The sequence below is a fragment of the Pipra filicauda genome, unplaced genomic scaffold, assembly GCF_003945595.2.
Source record: "Pipra filicauda isolate LSUMZ 115617 unplaced genomic scaffold, ASM394559v2 scaffold126_size2276778_pilon, whole genome shotgun sequence".
NCBI classification, from domain to species: domain Eukaryota; kingdom Metazoa; phylum Chordata; class Aves; order Passeriformes; family Pipridae; genus Pipra; species Pipra filicauda.
Genome location: NW_024103729.1, coordinates 2,169,346 through 2,186,355, shown reverse-complemented (window position 1 = coordinate 2,186,355; position 17,010 = coordinate 2,169,346). Strand labels below are relative to the sequence as shown.

The 17,010-nt window shown below is 39.3% G+C and overlaps 1 protein-coding gene across 7 annotated transcripts in view; it reads right to left on the bottom strand.

Moving 5' to 3' along the window:
* TRIP12 (thyroid hormone receptor interactor 12) overlaps positions 1-17,010 on the bottom strand; it is an 80,433-nt gene that overhangs the window by 40,333 nt on the left and 23,090 nt on the right. For 5 of the 7 annotated variants that reach the window (XM_039389882.1, XM_039389863.1, XM_027739145.2 and 2 more), the window contains 3 exons: positions 13,017-13,163; positions 4,022-4,147; positions 2,251-3,050 (listed from right to left, as the gene is read on the bottom strand). In XM_039389882.1, the coding sequence (XP_039245816.1) occupies positions 2,251-3,050; positions 4,022-4,147; positions 13,017-13,114 (1,024 nt within the window). In that variant the 5' untranslated portion in view covers positions 13,115-13,163. The remainder of the gene's footprint in view (positions 1-2,250; positions 3,051-4,021; positions 4,148-13,016; positions 13,164-17,010) is intronic. The other 2 variants (XM_027739203.2, XM_027739213.2) reach the window with 1 other exon arrangement.

Here is a 17,010-nt window from a genome sequence, read left to right as displayed (position 1 = left end):
AGTGTACACCCCAATTTCATCAAGATCACTGTTTGCCTTACTGCTTTAGAAAGCTCTAGGGTGTTAATATTTGTGCAAGACATCATCTGCTTCTGCTCCCTTATCCTCTAAGACTACTGGCCTGCTACAGAAAATAAATTTGAACTTATCCAGTCTTTCTTAAAAACCAACCCGTGGTTTATTGTCTTCATATTTTCATGACACTTCTCAGCATTATCCAAAATGTGTATTTTGTTAAAATACTTCAAATTCGTCCCAATATTTTGAAGCTGTCACACAAGCTTGTTTTTAAAAAAGGGCTAAGCTAACAATCCCTACTATTGCTTCCAAGATCATTTCAACCTGTTGTCAAAGAGCACTATTTGAAAGACTGAGACTATCTGAAAGTATCATAGTTTAACACTTCTAAGTTGAGCTCTTACTCTTAGTGATATTTAGTGATTAATTATATTTATTGGAATAAGTTTTGCTGTAATCTATGGTAAAATAAAGAGGCATTAGACATTTTAGACTTCCTAGTATCACCTGTTAGCACTTTTCCCCTACCTCAAACTAGGATGCCCTCTACATAAAATAACCTGATCCTCTACTGCTTCTAGAAACATCTCTCACCGTGCTTTGTGCCCCTTACCAGTGACATTTTATACTTACACACACACCTCTACAATCCACACCAACTTGGTTTTGTCACATAGACTTGAACATTTTAGTTGAACTGAAGTTTAGCTTTTTCCAAAAGATAACTTTAGCTCTTCCATGACCTGAAAGTTAAGCCAAACTGGCTTTCTCAGTAGAGCCCTTTGTGAAGACAGTTTAGGCTCATTCTCAACACTGTTTTTCAAGCTCCTGAACACACACTCCACCCCGCCCCTTACACTGTGCCATTTCCCCCTTCCCCTTCTCACTCTTTGCTGAAGTTTTGTAACTTATCACATGAATTATTCTCTGCCTTCACCTTCTTGTTGTTCACTTGTTGGAGGTAAATTCTCTCTTGTCCCCCGTTGCTTTTTTTTCCATTTCTAAAAAGCTGCCTGTAGCCTGACTTCACCAAGAACTTGTTGGCCGTTCCTGTCGTTGCCTGACTCCTCCTCACTTCTCCCTCATTCCACCCTGTGCAAATTCAGAGTTTTGACTCTGGAATTCATCACCCAGTAAATTCTTGAACCAGGAAGCAGGTAGAAAAAAACCCCAAACTTTGCTGTAAAGCAAGTAAGTCCTCTCCACTTCCCCAATGCCATTCTTCACCCCTTAGGTTAGGTCATTCCAGAATCAATACTCCAGTCATGCAAGTTATCCAAAACATACCTGTTAGATTTAATTGACCCATGTTGATTATACAGGAAGACAATCAGTTGCTGTTGTTTATTCCACCTATTTCCTGCATTAGTATTAGCTACAGATGTGCCCCAGCTGGGACAGGCTACTTGTGACCATGCACAACAATCTATGGGTTCATGCACACAATTCCTTTGTAAAGGAACTTTGTAAGCAAGCTTAGGAATCCAACTTCTTACATTTTAGAGAATACATGCTGTAAATAAATCATTCAGCACACGAAGGCAGCATAATGCATTTAAAAAAAAAATTGCTCAAGACAGCAGAGCTACAAGCATATCTATAGCAAGCAGGTGCTCTGCTTGGAAACAGCCTGTATTTGTTAGAGACCATGTCCAACAATGGTACCCGCTATTCAAATCCAGCACCAAAAAGAAGACATACTTTGTGAGAACCTAAAAGATAAAGTGACTAACAGCCCCAGCACTAGGTACACCAGGTTTACAAGATTACTGTTCTTAAAGTAACATCAGAGAGTCTCACAGCAATGAAAAATTAGGAAGGTAGGTTTGAAAGAAGAAACCACATACAATGTACTTGTTTTCCAGCAGTTATCGTTCCCACTTTGGGACAGAAGGCTTAAGAAAACGAGGAAAAAAAATCTGACAAGAAGAATATAATCGAGTGTTTTATAATGTATATGTCCCCATCACAACATTCAATTATTTTGCATATATTTTATTTTTAAAATCAATTTGAAAGACAGAGAAGCAACTTAAATTTACAGAATGCTGACTGCTCTAAAATCATCTGCTTTAGCTGTAAATTGTTTCAGTCACAGTTTTACTTAAAAACTCAGCAGAACACACTAAAAGTTACTAGGAAGATCCCAAGAAGCTTGAAAACAGAAGTATTTGTTTAGAAGACTTGATTTTAAAACACATGTGCTTATTCTTCCACAAAAGAACAACTTACTTGCTAGCTTAGCCTGTAGTCCTGAAGGTCCAGGTTTTGATGTCTCCGACTTGGAAGAGCCTGGTAGAGACAGTTTTGTTTTGGGCAGACTGACTTTCGGGCTGAATCGAGCAGCCCAGTCAAACTTTGAAGAGCCACCTGTTTTACTCGGTTCTTTGTCCCTGCTACTCCTTCTTGGACTGGGGCTAGATGCAGAACGGGAACGTCTAGCCTTACTCTGGTCCTTTCCCTGTTTCACTCTGGCACCCTGAGGAACAGCAGAAGAAGCAGAGGCAACAGCAGAAGAGGAGGAGGAGGTGGAAGCTGAAGAAGAAGAATCGGTGATGGTGTTACACCCAGCTTTGGCTGAGGTCACCGATTTTGAAGCCAGCTTGGAGACTTTTGCTGACTTCTCTTCAGCGCCAGTTGATTCAACTGATGACCCACTCTTTATACAAGACAGATTCTCTGTCCTTTTCCTTTTCTGACTTCGGGAGCTACCAGCAGCTCCACCCTTTCTGGTGTGAGCCTTGCTTGTTGATGGCAATTGTGTAGACTTGGGCTGTTCTTGGTCTGAGTGTCTTCTCTTAGACTTAGTATGTGGCTTGTTGGTTTCCGAGGAAGTTTCAGTGTGTTGAAGTGCTTTGGGTTTTTTAGCAGAGCTGGGAGAATTGGTCCTCCTGTAATCTGGACTAGCACTGCGTTTAACTCCTCGAGAATTGTCTTTCTTAGGCACTTGCCCCGTTTTTTGCTTTTCTGAAGTATTGACTCTCTCTGGATCTTCTTGTTGTGGTATTAAAACAGCAGATGAACTACAGCCTCTGTAGAAGTAAGCAGGAACAGCATTAGTGCTGAACTCAGGAAACCTCACAGTTGTAACAGTTTTGCATGATAAATGTCATCATTCTCTAATAAAGGAAACTGCACGTAAGAAACTGTTGATTAGGTTAACATTGAAACAAACAAAAACAATGCCACAACATGCTGGTATGAGAACAATCATATTGCACATACTTGCTAGCATAAAAACTAAACAAATTGCAAAATAAAAGCACAGTACACTGCCTTCTAAAGAGGAAGTTATAACTTGAATTGATTTTACTTTTTTATGTATATTGCTACAAACTGATTTAAAAAAACAAACAAAAAAAAAAATCAAGCCATGAAGGTGTTATCTGAATGTTTGAGAATGTAAGTTCCACAAGAGAGTAAGGAGTGTTCAGTAATGCATAACTAGTCATAACTGGATTCTAGTTCAAGAAAGGCTCTTAATGAAAGGATAGTTTCTCATCAATCTTGAAATTGAGGTAGTGAATCACACACAGAAATGGCAAAATTCTCTTCTACATGATAGAAAACTGTTCCAGTGTGTAAATAGCAGAAGCATATGAAGAGCAGACAAAGCAATACCAAGATGATTACTCTGAACACAGGCATACTTTAGATTATTGCATGTTTCAATTCATATTGGACATTGCTCCAAACTCCTTGGGCAATCTTCCCCCAAAATGAAGCAGAAGAATGGGAGAAAGACCTTGCAAGTATTCCAGGACTAGTTATGCAGAAATCGTTTCCTCCCCATCACTGATGGAATGCTCTTAGTTGGTGAATTAGAAAAACAAAACAGAAACAGAATTTGAAACACTGAAATATATCCAGTGAATGCAACACCTAGATTAGTTCAAATCTATTAGTCATATGTAGTATAAGAACTCTGTATAACTCAACACATTATACACAGTTGTGAAGTGCAGATAACACTGGTTAACATATGAACATGAAGCGCAATTACCTTTTAGAAAAGTGTCCCTTGGACTGCTCAGAAGTAGTATTAGACTGCACTTTGGGTGTCTTTGAAATAGATTTTCTACTCTCAGGAGGGCTATGTGCCTTATGTTTTGCCTGCCCTAAATGTGACCTGTCAGCAGAAAGTCAAAACAGAAAGCTATCAGGATTCCAAGATACAGATACAGACCTGTAGGTGGAATTATTGTTTATTTTTGGGCCATTTACAAATATTCATTTACAGCTACAAACCTTTCCATATCAGCTCCCAATATTAAAGCAGCATTTCAAAAGAATCACCTGTTGCAGTTACAAATCACTACCAGTAACTGTTTTGTAAGGCACGCAATTATTTAGTCATTTAAAATGAATAAAACATCATCTAACTCCTGAGCTGTGCAGATAAATTCAAATTTTTCTGATCTGCAAGATTACTGAATTATTCACTTAAACATTAAGTTAGCACAGTAAGGCACATGACTAGAGCACCTGTCAAAGATCTCTTCTCAAAAATAGATATATACTCATCTACCTCGAGATTCCATGCATTAAGTCTTTATACAGTTATGAGTTTGTATCTTTGTTCTTCAGTTTAAAAAAAAATCAAGTGCTCAGAATAGGAATGCAGCCAGTTTCACTTGGTAGGAAATCTCAACCCTACCAGTTATTTTCTGGCTGCAGATCCACCAGTTCAGAGGATTGAGAGCTGTGTGGTAACAGCTAAGGAATGAAGAGGAAAGAAGAATGAAGAAACACATGCTACCAATGAAGGCAGTCAGATGAGACAGGAAACCTGTGATGTCAGAGATAGGAATGAGTTTCACACAGATAAGCTACAAGAGGCCTTCCAAGCAGCCTTCAGCTGTATGCAAAAATTGGTTCATTGTATGAGCTCTGACTGAAGGACAAAGATAATACTATACCATGGATAAAATTTAAGACTTAAGTTACATCTTCACATATTCCACATTTAGCTTCAAAACCACTTGGAATTACCATCTGCAAGACTCAGAAAAGAGCTCATCAGCATTTAGAACAGGACAGTATAAATAATTGCTGAGGCAAGGGACATCTCACTTGCACTTCCCTGGAGAGAACACACTTTTGACTCCGCTGCCACCAGGAAAACTCCACTGCACATTTCATACCTATAGAGAACCATCAAGCACCACCAACCTTTATGAAACCTCAAACTAGTCTAGTATTAACGCTGAAAGAAGTCATGTTTCAAAGGTGAAGAACTCTTGATTATATGTTTATATGTTATTAACCTCAGCTATCTACTCCTTTGAGTTGAGCTCTGCAGTGCTACGGTGTAAGGGGAGGAATGTTGACTTCCAATTTAAGTGTCCTGCTCCAACCCATGACCCCAAACATCACAAAATTTAGGCCAACAGACTAAGTGGAAGTAGTAGAGTTCCACAAGCTTTCAAAAAGTTTTTTCCAGCCAAATGCCAGAAATCCAGTAGCGAAAGCAAAGCTAATTTTACTACTAACCAGAAAGCTTCACTACCCTCTTCAGGACTTCAACACGTAGAAAACAAGTACCAAGTCCAACCACCCAGATGATAATAACATGCTCACCTTTGGAAGAGCATGACAGTCTGCAAAGATTAAATTAGCAGCATCTTCTCCATACTTGAGTAATACTATAAGAAGTAATTTTTACTATCAAAAGCAAGTGACACAAAATAGTTAGATCTCTAGGTCACAACAGCAAACTCCATCAAGGTAAACTTGGGAATATTTCACCCAATCCTCAGTGTTTGGATTTTCCTTTTCCCAACAAAAGATTAAGGCGTGAAATTTAATTTTCCCCTTGAAGTGTTTTTATTATGGGAGTAACAGACGTTATTACATAATTTACACTTGGCAGGAATCTCATTTTTTATGTAAGCTAAACTGATCAGAGTTCACTTATTCTGAAGTGTATTTTAAAAGGTTATTTTCCCTTAAAGATTTTTGTTTTGCTTTAGATATTCACAGAACATAATAATTGAAGATCTTTTCAACTAAAATATTGCTAAAGCAATACATGTAAAACATGCACTGAAGAGTTTCCACTTGTTTCAGGCTCCTCCCCTTTCACCTTTAAACCCTTTGGATTCCTACAAGTTTTACAAATACAGTTTCATAACAACATCCAATTTATGTGGACTACTAAAGCTACAACCATATTCTAGGGATGATGAATGCTGCCTCATGCAGAATACTCGCATTGGCTTTTTCTTTATCCATGAAACGATCAGTAAAAACACTGAGCAGAAAAGTTACTCTAGAAATGCAACAAATGGAGAGTTTAAAACTGATGGGAATTTTTTTTATTTCATTTTTAAAGACCTACTGTGCTTTCACTTCTCCCTCTGAGTTTAATCACTCACCTTGCACGTGTTCCAAAGAGAAGGTACACAAGACAATAACAACTGTGCATGCAGTAGCATGTCAGTTAAAAGGAACATGACATTAATTACCCTTCTATAAGGTCTATACAATAGCAAGAAGCCTGACAACTTGGAGAGTCTGCAGGATTAAGGTAAAAGAACTTGAACCATACACCAACCAGCAAGTATCATAGTCCCAATTTATACTGAAGTTGTGACAGTTTGTTTAAGGGCTCCTTAAAAAAGTTAACTTACATACAAAAGCATAACAGTCTGTAAAGCTCGACACAGAGAGTGGTGGTTGGAGAACAACCAAGGGCCAGGAAAGATCCGTGAGCAGCTGGAAGGCCGATTCTTTTCAAGGTTGTAAACTACCTGTACTCTTGTCCATAATCCAAGGCTTTCCACTTGGAACTTACCATTACAAGCTCTTTAGTCTTTTCCATTAATGTATCATTCATTAAGAATCTTCATTTAAAGCAACATTCCAGCAACAAGTATTTTGAGAGCCTAAGTTCCTTATTAATGACAAAAAATGACAAGGTAAGTATTTATGAGCTTGTGTTTGTCCTTTTCCACTCTCAGGGGCAGGTCCAGAAAGACTGAGCTCTTGCTGCACCTTCAAGTGTTGTTTCCTTCCACCTCTCCCCCAACTTAAAGACAGTTTCATAAACCACTCTGAGGCTTCACTCAACTGGGCAAAGCTGTCTGCTGATACACATTGTAATTCACAGGCAGACATTCAAGTTTAGAGAAGCACACATACAAGTTGACAAGCAAACCACCATTTAGCTCACTGTGTTATATAAACAATATGGTGGAAAACATCAGCCCTGAGCAAAACCATAATAAAGAACCAACTAGAACCTGTTCTCAAAGAGTTACTCTGTGCATATTAAAAAAAAAGTACCTTTTGAAGTTAGTTAATAAACAAAGTGTTTCATCTAAGTAATTTTTCTTAGCAGCTGAGAGTGAGCTATTAAATGCTTCCAAACATTAAGTCTGCAAAAACTAACCACTCTTACTTCTGTCAAAAATGAGACTAAAAAAAAAGCAGCAGCACAGATGAAAAAGCTATGGAAAAACACCTATTTGCTTTCCTCAGAAATACTCCACCTGTCTTCCACACCAACACAAACATTAAATTTAGTTTTTCACAGGTCGCAGGTAAGTTTTTAACAGTTTAACATATTACCAAAACTGGTCCAAAAACAATCCTGTTCAGAACAAAAGCAGTATAACTGACAAAAGCAGTTTGCTTATAACAACATCCTACATGCAGCCAACGAGGACCTCATCTATCATTTAGCCTTCAATCCCATATGCACACGAACATGTATGTATTATATTTCAAAAATAATTAAAATTTGTTTATGAAGTATCCTACTTTCATACACAACTCAACAGCATAGTAGTCATTTATGTCAAATTGATATCCTACTTAAATACTGCTGTTCCTAAAGATTTCATAAGGCTAACAATATGCAGGTTAAAAGAAAAGCACTGGCAATTAATGCCACTAATAAAATACTAACAATGTTTGCAGCATTAATAAAAAGTTCCAGTATATAAGACTACTTCCATTACTCCATACCAGTATAGTGCAACACTGATCACAACTGAAAGGAACAGTCAACTGCACCACTTCCAGAAAAGATCTTATTGTGTGCCTCACAATACCGCTTCCAAATCGCTCCCATTCCAAGTAAATACTACAGCATCACCGGGAGCTAAACCACAAGGGCACAATTCTTCAACACACATGGTAACAATGTAGATACACAGTTAACAGAGTGCCAGTAAGTACCTTCCACCCCCTTCTCCTGCCCCTACGAAGAAAGTTCGAAAGCTCAGGTTAGGGCATCTGCTTCCCATTCCTCTTGGGTTTACTGCTGCAAAGGGAAACTTCAGTATCATTACTGCTTCCCTACAAACCTGCAGAGACATCCTTCAGTGGAAAGTGCTGGGAAAGATACTTCAGACGAGGGTATGGGGTGTACAATTATGAAGGTGCCATTGTAACAGTAATTCTAAATTAGGAGGATAACACTAAATACTTCTCAAACTGGTAGTAAAGCCAGTAAGAACTACAATACCTACAAGAGCTGAAAGCAATCCAAAGCACAGAGTTATTTCAGCATCACTACTGATAACAGAAAGTGAAGAACCACATTAGTCCAACTTCACCAAGGCCAGTATGGTTACATGCACACATGGGAGGAACAACACTCCACCAGTTCACCAGTTTATATTAATCTCTAGTCAAACACACAGCTCTTTCTTATTTAGAGAAAAGCACACACCATTGTTGCAGCACAAATTGGAAATAAAGCATCTATCTTTCTATGCTGTCTGTAAGCCAAGTATCATTGTTCATATTTTTAAACAAATACATCTCTAAAAAATCAAACACTTGAAGCTCCTATCAAGTTCCTGAGCTGAATGTGAAACTGCCTGTAAATCTCTAGCAGAAAACCATTACAGGCTTTCCCCACTCATTTTGACTGCAAGTATTGATGTTACAGTGACATGAAACAAGCCCCGTCTAGAGGAAAATGGGTTTGCATTGTTCCTTCCAGGTTAAGCCAATCCGTCAATATTAGATGTCACGGGAGGGAGATTCTGCATTTAGAATAGACCATACAAAAGTTCAGAATTTCCAAAGTCTTCATGCAAGTGGACAGTAGTTGCTCAGCAAGTTCAATTTTTTAAAACTTTTGTTAAAAGACCTTAAATCTGTAAAAGTGTCAAAAGACTATAGAAGGACACACATTAGCACTTCAGCTTGGCAGCACTGTCATTCTCCTGCCTCTCTCCTTTTTAACACCTCTCTCAACTGAAGTCTATCCCATTCACTCCAGTCAGAGTATAAAAGAGATATTACTCACCTTAGATTACTGGACGTCACATCTAAGTCTGAATTTATGAGTGCCAAACTGCACAAACTCTCCAAATTTTTGTCACTTAATTTGTATTTTGAAAATTCATGCAGCTCAGCCACACAAAAGCCTTAAGAAAAAAAGCTGTTGCACTTCCAGCATTTAGAAAGCTATTTATACAAAGGAGAAGTGCAATCAAGTACACAAGTTCAGACAGTATCAAAACCTGTCCTTGCTCGAAGGGCTATGATTGCATATCTATGACCAAAGTGAAATAACCTCCAACACTTCAGAAGGTGTGGCCCTTAAGTTTGCTTACAAACTTGGTGGCTAATTTTAGGCATGAAGCAACAATCCCCTACAGACTCACATTACTGTCTAATTCACTCTGCAATAGTAGTTTTTCTGTTTTGTGTGAGGTTTGGGCATTTTTCATCTTTGTGTATCGATCTGTTGTTTGTTGGGTTTTTTTAAGAAGCACGTGGATCTAATAAAGTGGCTGAATAAAATCTCATACTGTTTGTACAACTACAAGTAGTACAGATGAACAGAAGAAAATCTGTAAAGCAAGATAGTTCCCATTAAGGATAAATGTCCACTATCTTTGCATTTCAATGATTTCTACTTCAAAGTAAACCAGACTAAAACCCCAAGTGACCAGAATACACGAACTGCTCTTATAGAGCATAACTTTCAGTTCAGTTTCATCCAAAAAGATTCTAGTTCAAGTGCTCCAAGACCATTCCACGATGTTAGCCAAAGCACAGCAGGTTAGGATGACTGATTTGTTTCAAAAGAACATTCCCAGCTCCAACTAAAACACTAACACAGCTACATCGCAGGTTCACAGCTATTTGCACAATACGAACGTATTATTGAAATAGTCTTTCCACAGTTTGTTTATTCTATTTTAAGTGATTTTACAGCTGAAACTGAAGAGTTTCAGTTTACAGATGACAAACACAAAAAAGGCTGGAAATAAATTGTGCCAGGAAGCGCAAGAAAACCCTTATGTAAGAAAAGGTGTGTTGTTTTTTGTTTAGTTTTCTTTTAATACAGCAGCCAAAGCAGTGTGTATCACTGGAGTACAGCAAGGTATAATGACACATCAAGTTGTAAGCTCTAGACTCTCCTACATACTGCTCAGCAGCAGAACTGAAACACAGTAACCCACTGCATGTAGCCGCAGTGTAGGATGAGTCCTGAGCTTTGTGTCTAAAGACAGGCAAGCAGAAAAAAAGCGACTGTTATCTGAGAGCCTGTCTCTTCCCATGTCATGTACAAAATTGCCAAGGACTTGACAGATCTATCTTACATTGGTCCTTGTACCATGGTCATTGCTGCCCAGCAGCTTACTAAAGAGGAGATACTGACGACAGTAAAAGATGATTAATTTATTATAAATTTTATATTAATCAGCATGCTTTATATCCAGGCCTTTTTAGATGCTGTGCCAGCCCAAAATGGTTGTTCAGAGATGGAAAGGCAGGGGAGGTCCTGTTCTAAAGCTACTCAGATTCAAAGCTTCTCCCATCCTCTTTACTTCAGCAAGGAGCTTTGGATCTGATAAAGGTCTAACATAGTTTAAGAGTGCAATACACTCTTGCTCATGGAAGTCTGACTCACACAGATTTGGTGAGGGGTGGAAGAAGTTCAGCCATTCCACACAACTGCATCTTGAATCATTATGTGACAGCATAAGTAACAGATCACAATGCACCAAAACAATGTATGAGTAACTTTTTTGAAAGAGAACAGTGCTACCCCTAAAATTTCTCAATTTGGCTGACTCACTGTAGAGCTTCTCCCTGGCACTGTGCTATAAAATCTGAATTAATGGTAGATATCTGAAGAGGAATCCCCCACCCCTTGCCTCTAATTCTTTATTCAAGGGAGAGGCTGATTCACCCCAGGTCAAGCTCAGTGTATAAGGAAAGAGTTGGAAGGGCAATATCTTACTTAAACATCCACTGAGATTCAGAGACAACACATAGTGAACAGAAGGGAATGAAAGGTTCAGTATGCCTCAGTTAAAAGAAATATTCTTCAGAAACAATTCTAGCTTACAAAATAATCATCAGCATAAGGCAGCAGCTTCCCTCTCCTTATGCCACATTAGTCCAGGAGAGAATCCTTGTGTTTATCAATCTGCTTGTCCATTTGCACAGTGGACTAGTTTAGAGAAAGTGAAGCTGCATTTTTGAGATTGAATTATTCTCCCAGAAGCTCCTTAGAAGAACAGTTGGCCTTCTTCACCCATTCAACAGTTGTTCAACTTGTTCTCACTTAGACTTTATACCAGTAAGACATACACCTCATCTTCCTGAAGTTTTATAGCCCGATGCTTTAAAACAAAAAAATTCTTTTGTGCCTGTGCTGGTTTCAGCTGGGGTAGAGTTAATTTCCTTCACGGTGGCTTGTATGGGGCTATGTTTTGGATTTGTGTGGAACACAGGGTTGGTAATATCCTGATGTTTTTGTTCTTGCTGAGCAGTGCTTATACAGAGCCAAGGCCTTTTCTGCTTTTCATACTGCCACACTGGCAAGGAAGTTGGAAGGTTGGGAGGAGACACAGCCAGGACAGGTGACCCAAACTGACCAAAGGGATACTCCACACCATATGGCATCATGTTCAGTATATAAAGTGCAGCAAAGAAGGAGGAAGGGGGACATTTGGAGTCATGGCGTTTGTATTCCCAAGTCACCGTTGTGTGATAGGGCCCTGCTCTCCTGGGGATGGCTGAACACCTGCTTGCCCTTGGGAAGCAGTGAATTAACTGTTTGGTTGTCTTTGATTGTGTCTGCAGCCTTAGCTTTCTCCCTACTAAAATGTCTTTATCTCAACTCACAAGTTTTCAGGCTTTTACCCTTCCCATTTGCCCTGATCCTGCTGGTGGGGAAGTGAGTGAGCAGCTGTCTGGGGCCTGGCTGCTGGCTGGGGTTAAACCACGACAGTCCTACTCACCTGCAATATTTTAATACACTTATCCCAAAAAAATCAAGTCCAAGGTACATGTATTCAAACAACTGCACCAATAAGATGTCTGGGGGAGCAGAATACAGACAGATGTTGCCTACCATCATACTGTAACCTTCATTAGACTAGTATTTTAACAAAATAAAAGAAACACTTATCCATACAGACTTCACTCACTCACAGCAATAATTATACAGGCATCCACAGGAAAGTTTTAATGATCTTTATTCTGCATTATAGAGGCAATCACTTGCAGAACAAATACAACCTGGTCCACTTGCTTACTAGATCAGGCATATTAAAGGATGGTAAACCTTTTTTTTCTTGAATTATTCAAAAGCTGCAGAGGATTAATATGCAGTGCAAAAGGAACAGAGTGGTACCAGTTACTCAGTCTTCTTTAATAGGAACATAGATTTTCCCAGATTTCCAGTAACAGATTCTCCCTGTCCCCCCCCCACATACTTTTGTTATCAGAGAAGGAAGACAGGGAAGGAATTTGTTATTACCTGTGATTTATGGGATATAGCTCAGCTACACTTCTTCCCCCCATAGATCTACTACTGCTATTCTGGCTGAACATGTACGGTAGTGAGCTACCCATGGTTTCACCCCACACAGGAACAGTACAGAGAGCATCACACAGGCAAAGAGATCTAACACAAATTTCAGAGCTTGGATTGCAGGGTGGAAAACTTCATTCTCTAATTAAATCACAGCAATTTTACTTTTATATACTAAAACACACATAGATGAGAGTCATACCTTCCTCCTACTGCGTCGTCTTGTGGCTGGGCCCCGGCAGTGTTCCTCTGTGAACGTCGCAGTGACCCCCCTGGATTGTTATTAGGCCGGTTGGACATTGGCACCTCTCTCCTGAAGGGACATACCCTTTCTAGACACTATCATTCACTGAAAGACAAGAGAGAAAGAGTCATAAGACATGTGGCATGAAGACTCACTGCCATGCCTCCAGAGGCAAGTGTAAAATGCTATTGTTTAAGCAAAAACTTAAGACAAAAACCTTTAAGCAATTTTTAGTTAAAAGACAGACGGACCAAGATTCTCCTCAAGAATATTTAGAACCTTAATACAGAGCAACCACTTTTACATATATATATAGCATACAGTTGACCTATTGGACTAGATGATCATTAAAGGTCCCTTCCAATCCAAACTACAAAGTCCTCAATGATTCTATGATGACATCCTTTTTTTCTGGTAGGCTTCTGTAACTATGTTGAGACAAGACAAATGTAATTTAGGAGAACCTCTGTTTATCAACATTAAAGAAAAACTCAATGCTTGATAGAGAGTAACAGTATTCAAGTATTTTAACTCTCATTGTGGGAGATGACAATGCCAGTTTCAAGAACAAGCAAGAGTATTCACAAGATTACAGAAGTAAGTTAACTACTATGCTCTTAAAGCAGCTTCTTTCTCTAGTCAGATTTATGCAACTTTTGCTTGCATAAAGCAAGATACTTAACTCAGGAAAAGATCTAGCTACATAAGCAAGAAGTTCTTGCTCACAAGAGGTTAATGAGTGGGAAAAGGTATTTGAGACAGAAGGATTAATAAGTGCACACAATTATTTTTAAAAAATAATCAATATGATGGCCTTGTATTACTGCTTTTGGAATTGCTTTGTAACTGCTACAGGTCTACAGATACTTTAGTAGTTACTTATGAAAGACTACTATAACACCCAGCTGCAGTCCTCAGAAACAGAGGTATTTCAAGAACAAGTCTCACTTAATTCCTCACTGAAGAGAGGTGACTTCTGTATGCTGTGCTAAATCAGTATTATCATGTAGACAGCACAGAAACAGGACCACAACCAGCAAATCCAGTTCTACTATTTCTAATTTTGTGGAATCTGGTAAAAAAAAGGTTATTTGCAGGTGAAAAAAAAAAAGCCATAAGAAGTGTGTTCTTGTTTAAGAACACTATAGCCTATATGGCAATTTGGTATCTATTATATCGATAGCACAGTAAGCAAGAAGTCTGCCAGGAAAAAGTTTAAAACATTTCAGCTGCAGATTCAAATTCAAATGTCTCCAATGAAATAACTCTCCAGACCTGGCACTGTCAGTAAAGCCAGTGAATAGTTGACTGTAATTGTCTATTCCTCTGAAAGGGCCTACAGAATTGAACAAAGGGGGGGAGGGGGCAGGGAGAAAGAATCCTAAGTGATGCAGTTTTACCGTAGGCCATAAGAACCCAGGCACATAAAGTGGTATTATGCAAACCATTACCTCACATATCACACTAAAAGGAACATGTATATCATCATGACACCTGCACAGTTCAAGAAATTATTGATCCAGATTCTGCTAGCTCAGATTCAGTCTTGTTACGCTGTAATAACACAAACTAAAAGCCCACACTTAGCATGCCAGAAATATTTTAAGTAAGGTCCAAGAATCAAATAAGAATACAAGTTAAGCAGAAGAATTGCTCCCCATTCTAATCCCCATAACAAAAGAGTCAAAAGCATCTTTTTTAAGTTTCTCATGTTCTTTTCACTATGAGGTCCCACATAGCAGCAAACAGCAAAAGCAGAAAGTAGGATTAACGAACAAGTCAATTCTACCTTTGTTGTTTCTGTTTTGGTTTTTTTTTTACCTTATGCTTAGGAACTTGAAAGAATGTAAATAAAGCACAAAATACACAGTCCCATGAAACAGTTGTTTGATGAACCTCATAGCTAGAAGTCTTGATGACTAAGAACTGAGAAAGCTGTAAACCCTACTCCTCCAAAGGTGAGCTTTCCATCCTCACAGTTATTTCTAACTCCTTAATCATAACCAATATTCCCACTAACAGGAAGGTTTAAAGCTTTTCAGTAATACATGGTACCATTAGTCTACAACTTCTTATACTTTAGAGCACAAAAGAATTTACAATGAAACAGAAAAGGCCTGGAATAGCTGGAAATCTTGCCAGCTTGCTGGTGTAGCCAGATTAGTCAAGCTGAGGAGAGTGTAAGTGGCAGCATTTTCTTCAAATACCAAGGCAAGAAACAAAGCCCAGCATTAATCAGGCTGAAAGCTGACCCAGGTTCCAGCCCTACCTAGGGGGTCTAGCTGAAGTCAATCACAGGCACTGTCAAATATTGTTGTGCATTCTGTTTCCTTGTACTCAAACATCAAACAAAAAAAATTTTCTTCTTTACTATCAGAAATGAGGTGCATTTTGTCTATTTTCTAAAAGGAGTAGTGTCCCCCTCTGTAAAAGGTCAACTGAGGTTGAAACTGCACTAATGTCAAACTTTTACTCCTACTACAAAATGGTTGCCACAGAACTATTGTCTCACCTCATACTGACAATAAGAATGTGCATTCCAGCAGTTTCATTCTAGAAGGAGCAGTGCTCACTCAGAGCTCTGCCAGCTGAGCCACATGCTTTCCCACCTCGGGCCAGAACATGGGCTTCTCCACACCCCACCACAAGAGTCAGCTACAGAAAAACACTGCACAGGCAATTCTGGCCCTGCCTAGGGAAACTTCAGTTTAACACTGATCTGTCCAGGTGTTCTGGTTTTGCCTGGGATAGAGTTTAATTTATTCCTAGTGGCTAGTATGGGACTATGTTTTGGATTTGTGTGGAACACAGGGTTGATAACAGAGATGTTTTTGTTCTTGCTGAGGAGGGCATATCCAGAGCCAAGGCCTTTCCTGCTTTTCACACTGCCACGCTGGCAAGGAGGCTGGGGGTGCATGGGAAGCTGGGAGGAGACACACTCAGGACAGGTGATCCCAACTGACCAAAGGGATATCCCAGACCACTGGGCATCATGTTCAGTATATAAAGTGGAGGGAAAAAAGAGGAAGGGGAGGACATTTGGAGTGATGGTGTTTGCCTCCCCAAGTCACTGTTACATATCATGGGGCCCTGCTCTCCTGAAGATGGCTGAAAACCTGCCTGCCATTGGGAAGCAGTGAAGGAATTCCTTGTCTTGCTTTGCTTGCATGAGCAGCTTTTTCTTTCCCTATTAAACTGTCTTTATCTCAACTCACAGCTTTTCTGGCTTTTGCCCTTCCCATTCTCTCCCCAGTCCTGCTGGTGGGGGAGTGAGTGAGTGGCTGCTTGGGGTTTGGCTGCTGGCTGGGGTTAAACCACAGCACTGGGTTGGCCAGACACTTTAAGAAGACTGTGCTTAGAAGTTATGCAGCACAATGTGTTGTCACACACACGATATTTTCAGCTGTGTAGAAGAATGAAATGACAGCTGTTTTATCCTGTAAGGCATCTGTCAAGTCAAGATAATGTCCAGAATTATTTTCTATATTGAAACCTCTCAACTTAACTGCATTTCTTATTGTGTACTTGTTACATATGACTCCCAGTTTTCTTTTTAATATAATGCTGCTTCATGATTCAACTGTGACCTTTAACATCAAAACACTAACTTCAGTCTCACTGCAAGTATCTCAAGCCACACAATACCATATGCCCAGTCAGTCCAGTAACAAAGAGATCTTTTCACAACTGTCTTCCACATGCTAGAACCACAAGAGCCCTGAGGTTCCTAAATCCCAACTGCTCTCATTCAGACTTGCCTCTCCACATGTGAGTCTCTCAAAGCACTTGGTTTATTCTTTCCCATCTTCAGACGCTTAAATTCAAAGGAAATGTGCAACCCAGTAGAGATCAGCCAAATGGGCCAGTGCAGTCCTGTCAGATTTTAAGATCATTTCCTCAACTACACTAAATATTCTTCCCCATACCCACAATCAATAAGAAAAAAGCTACA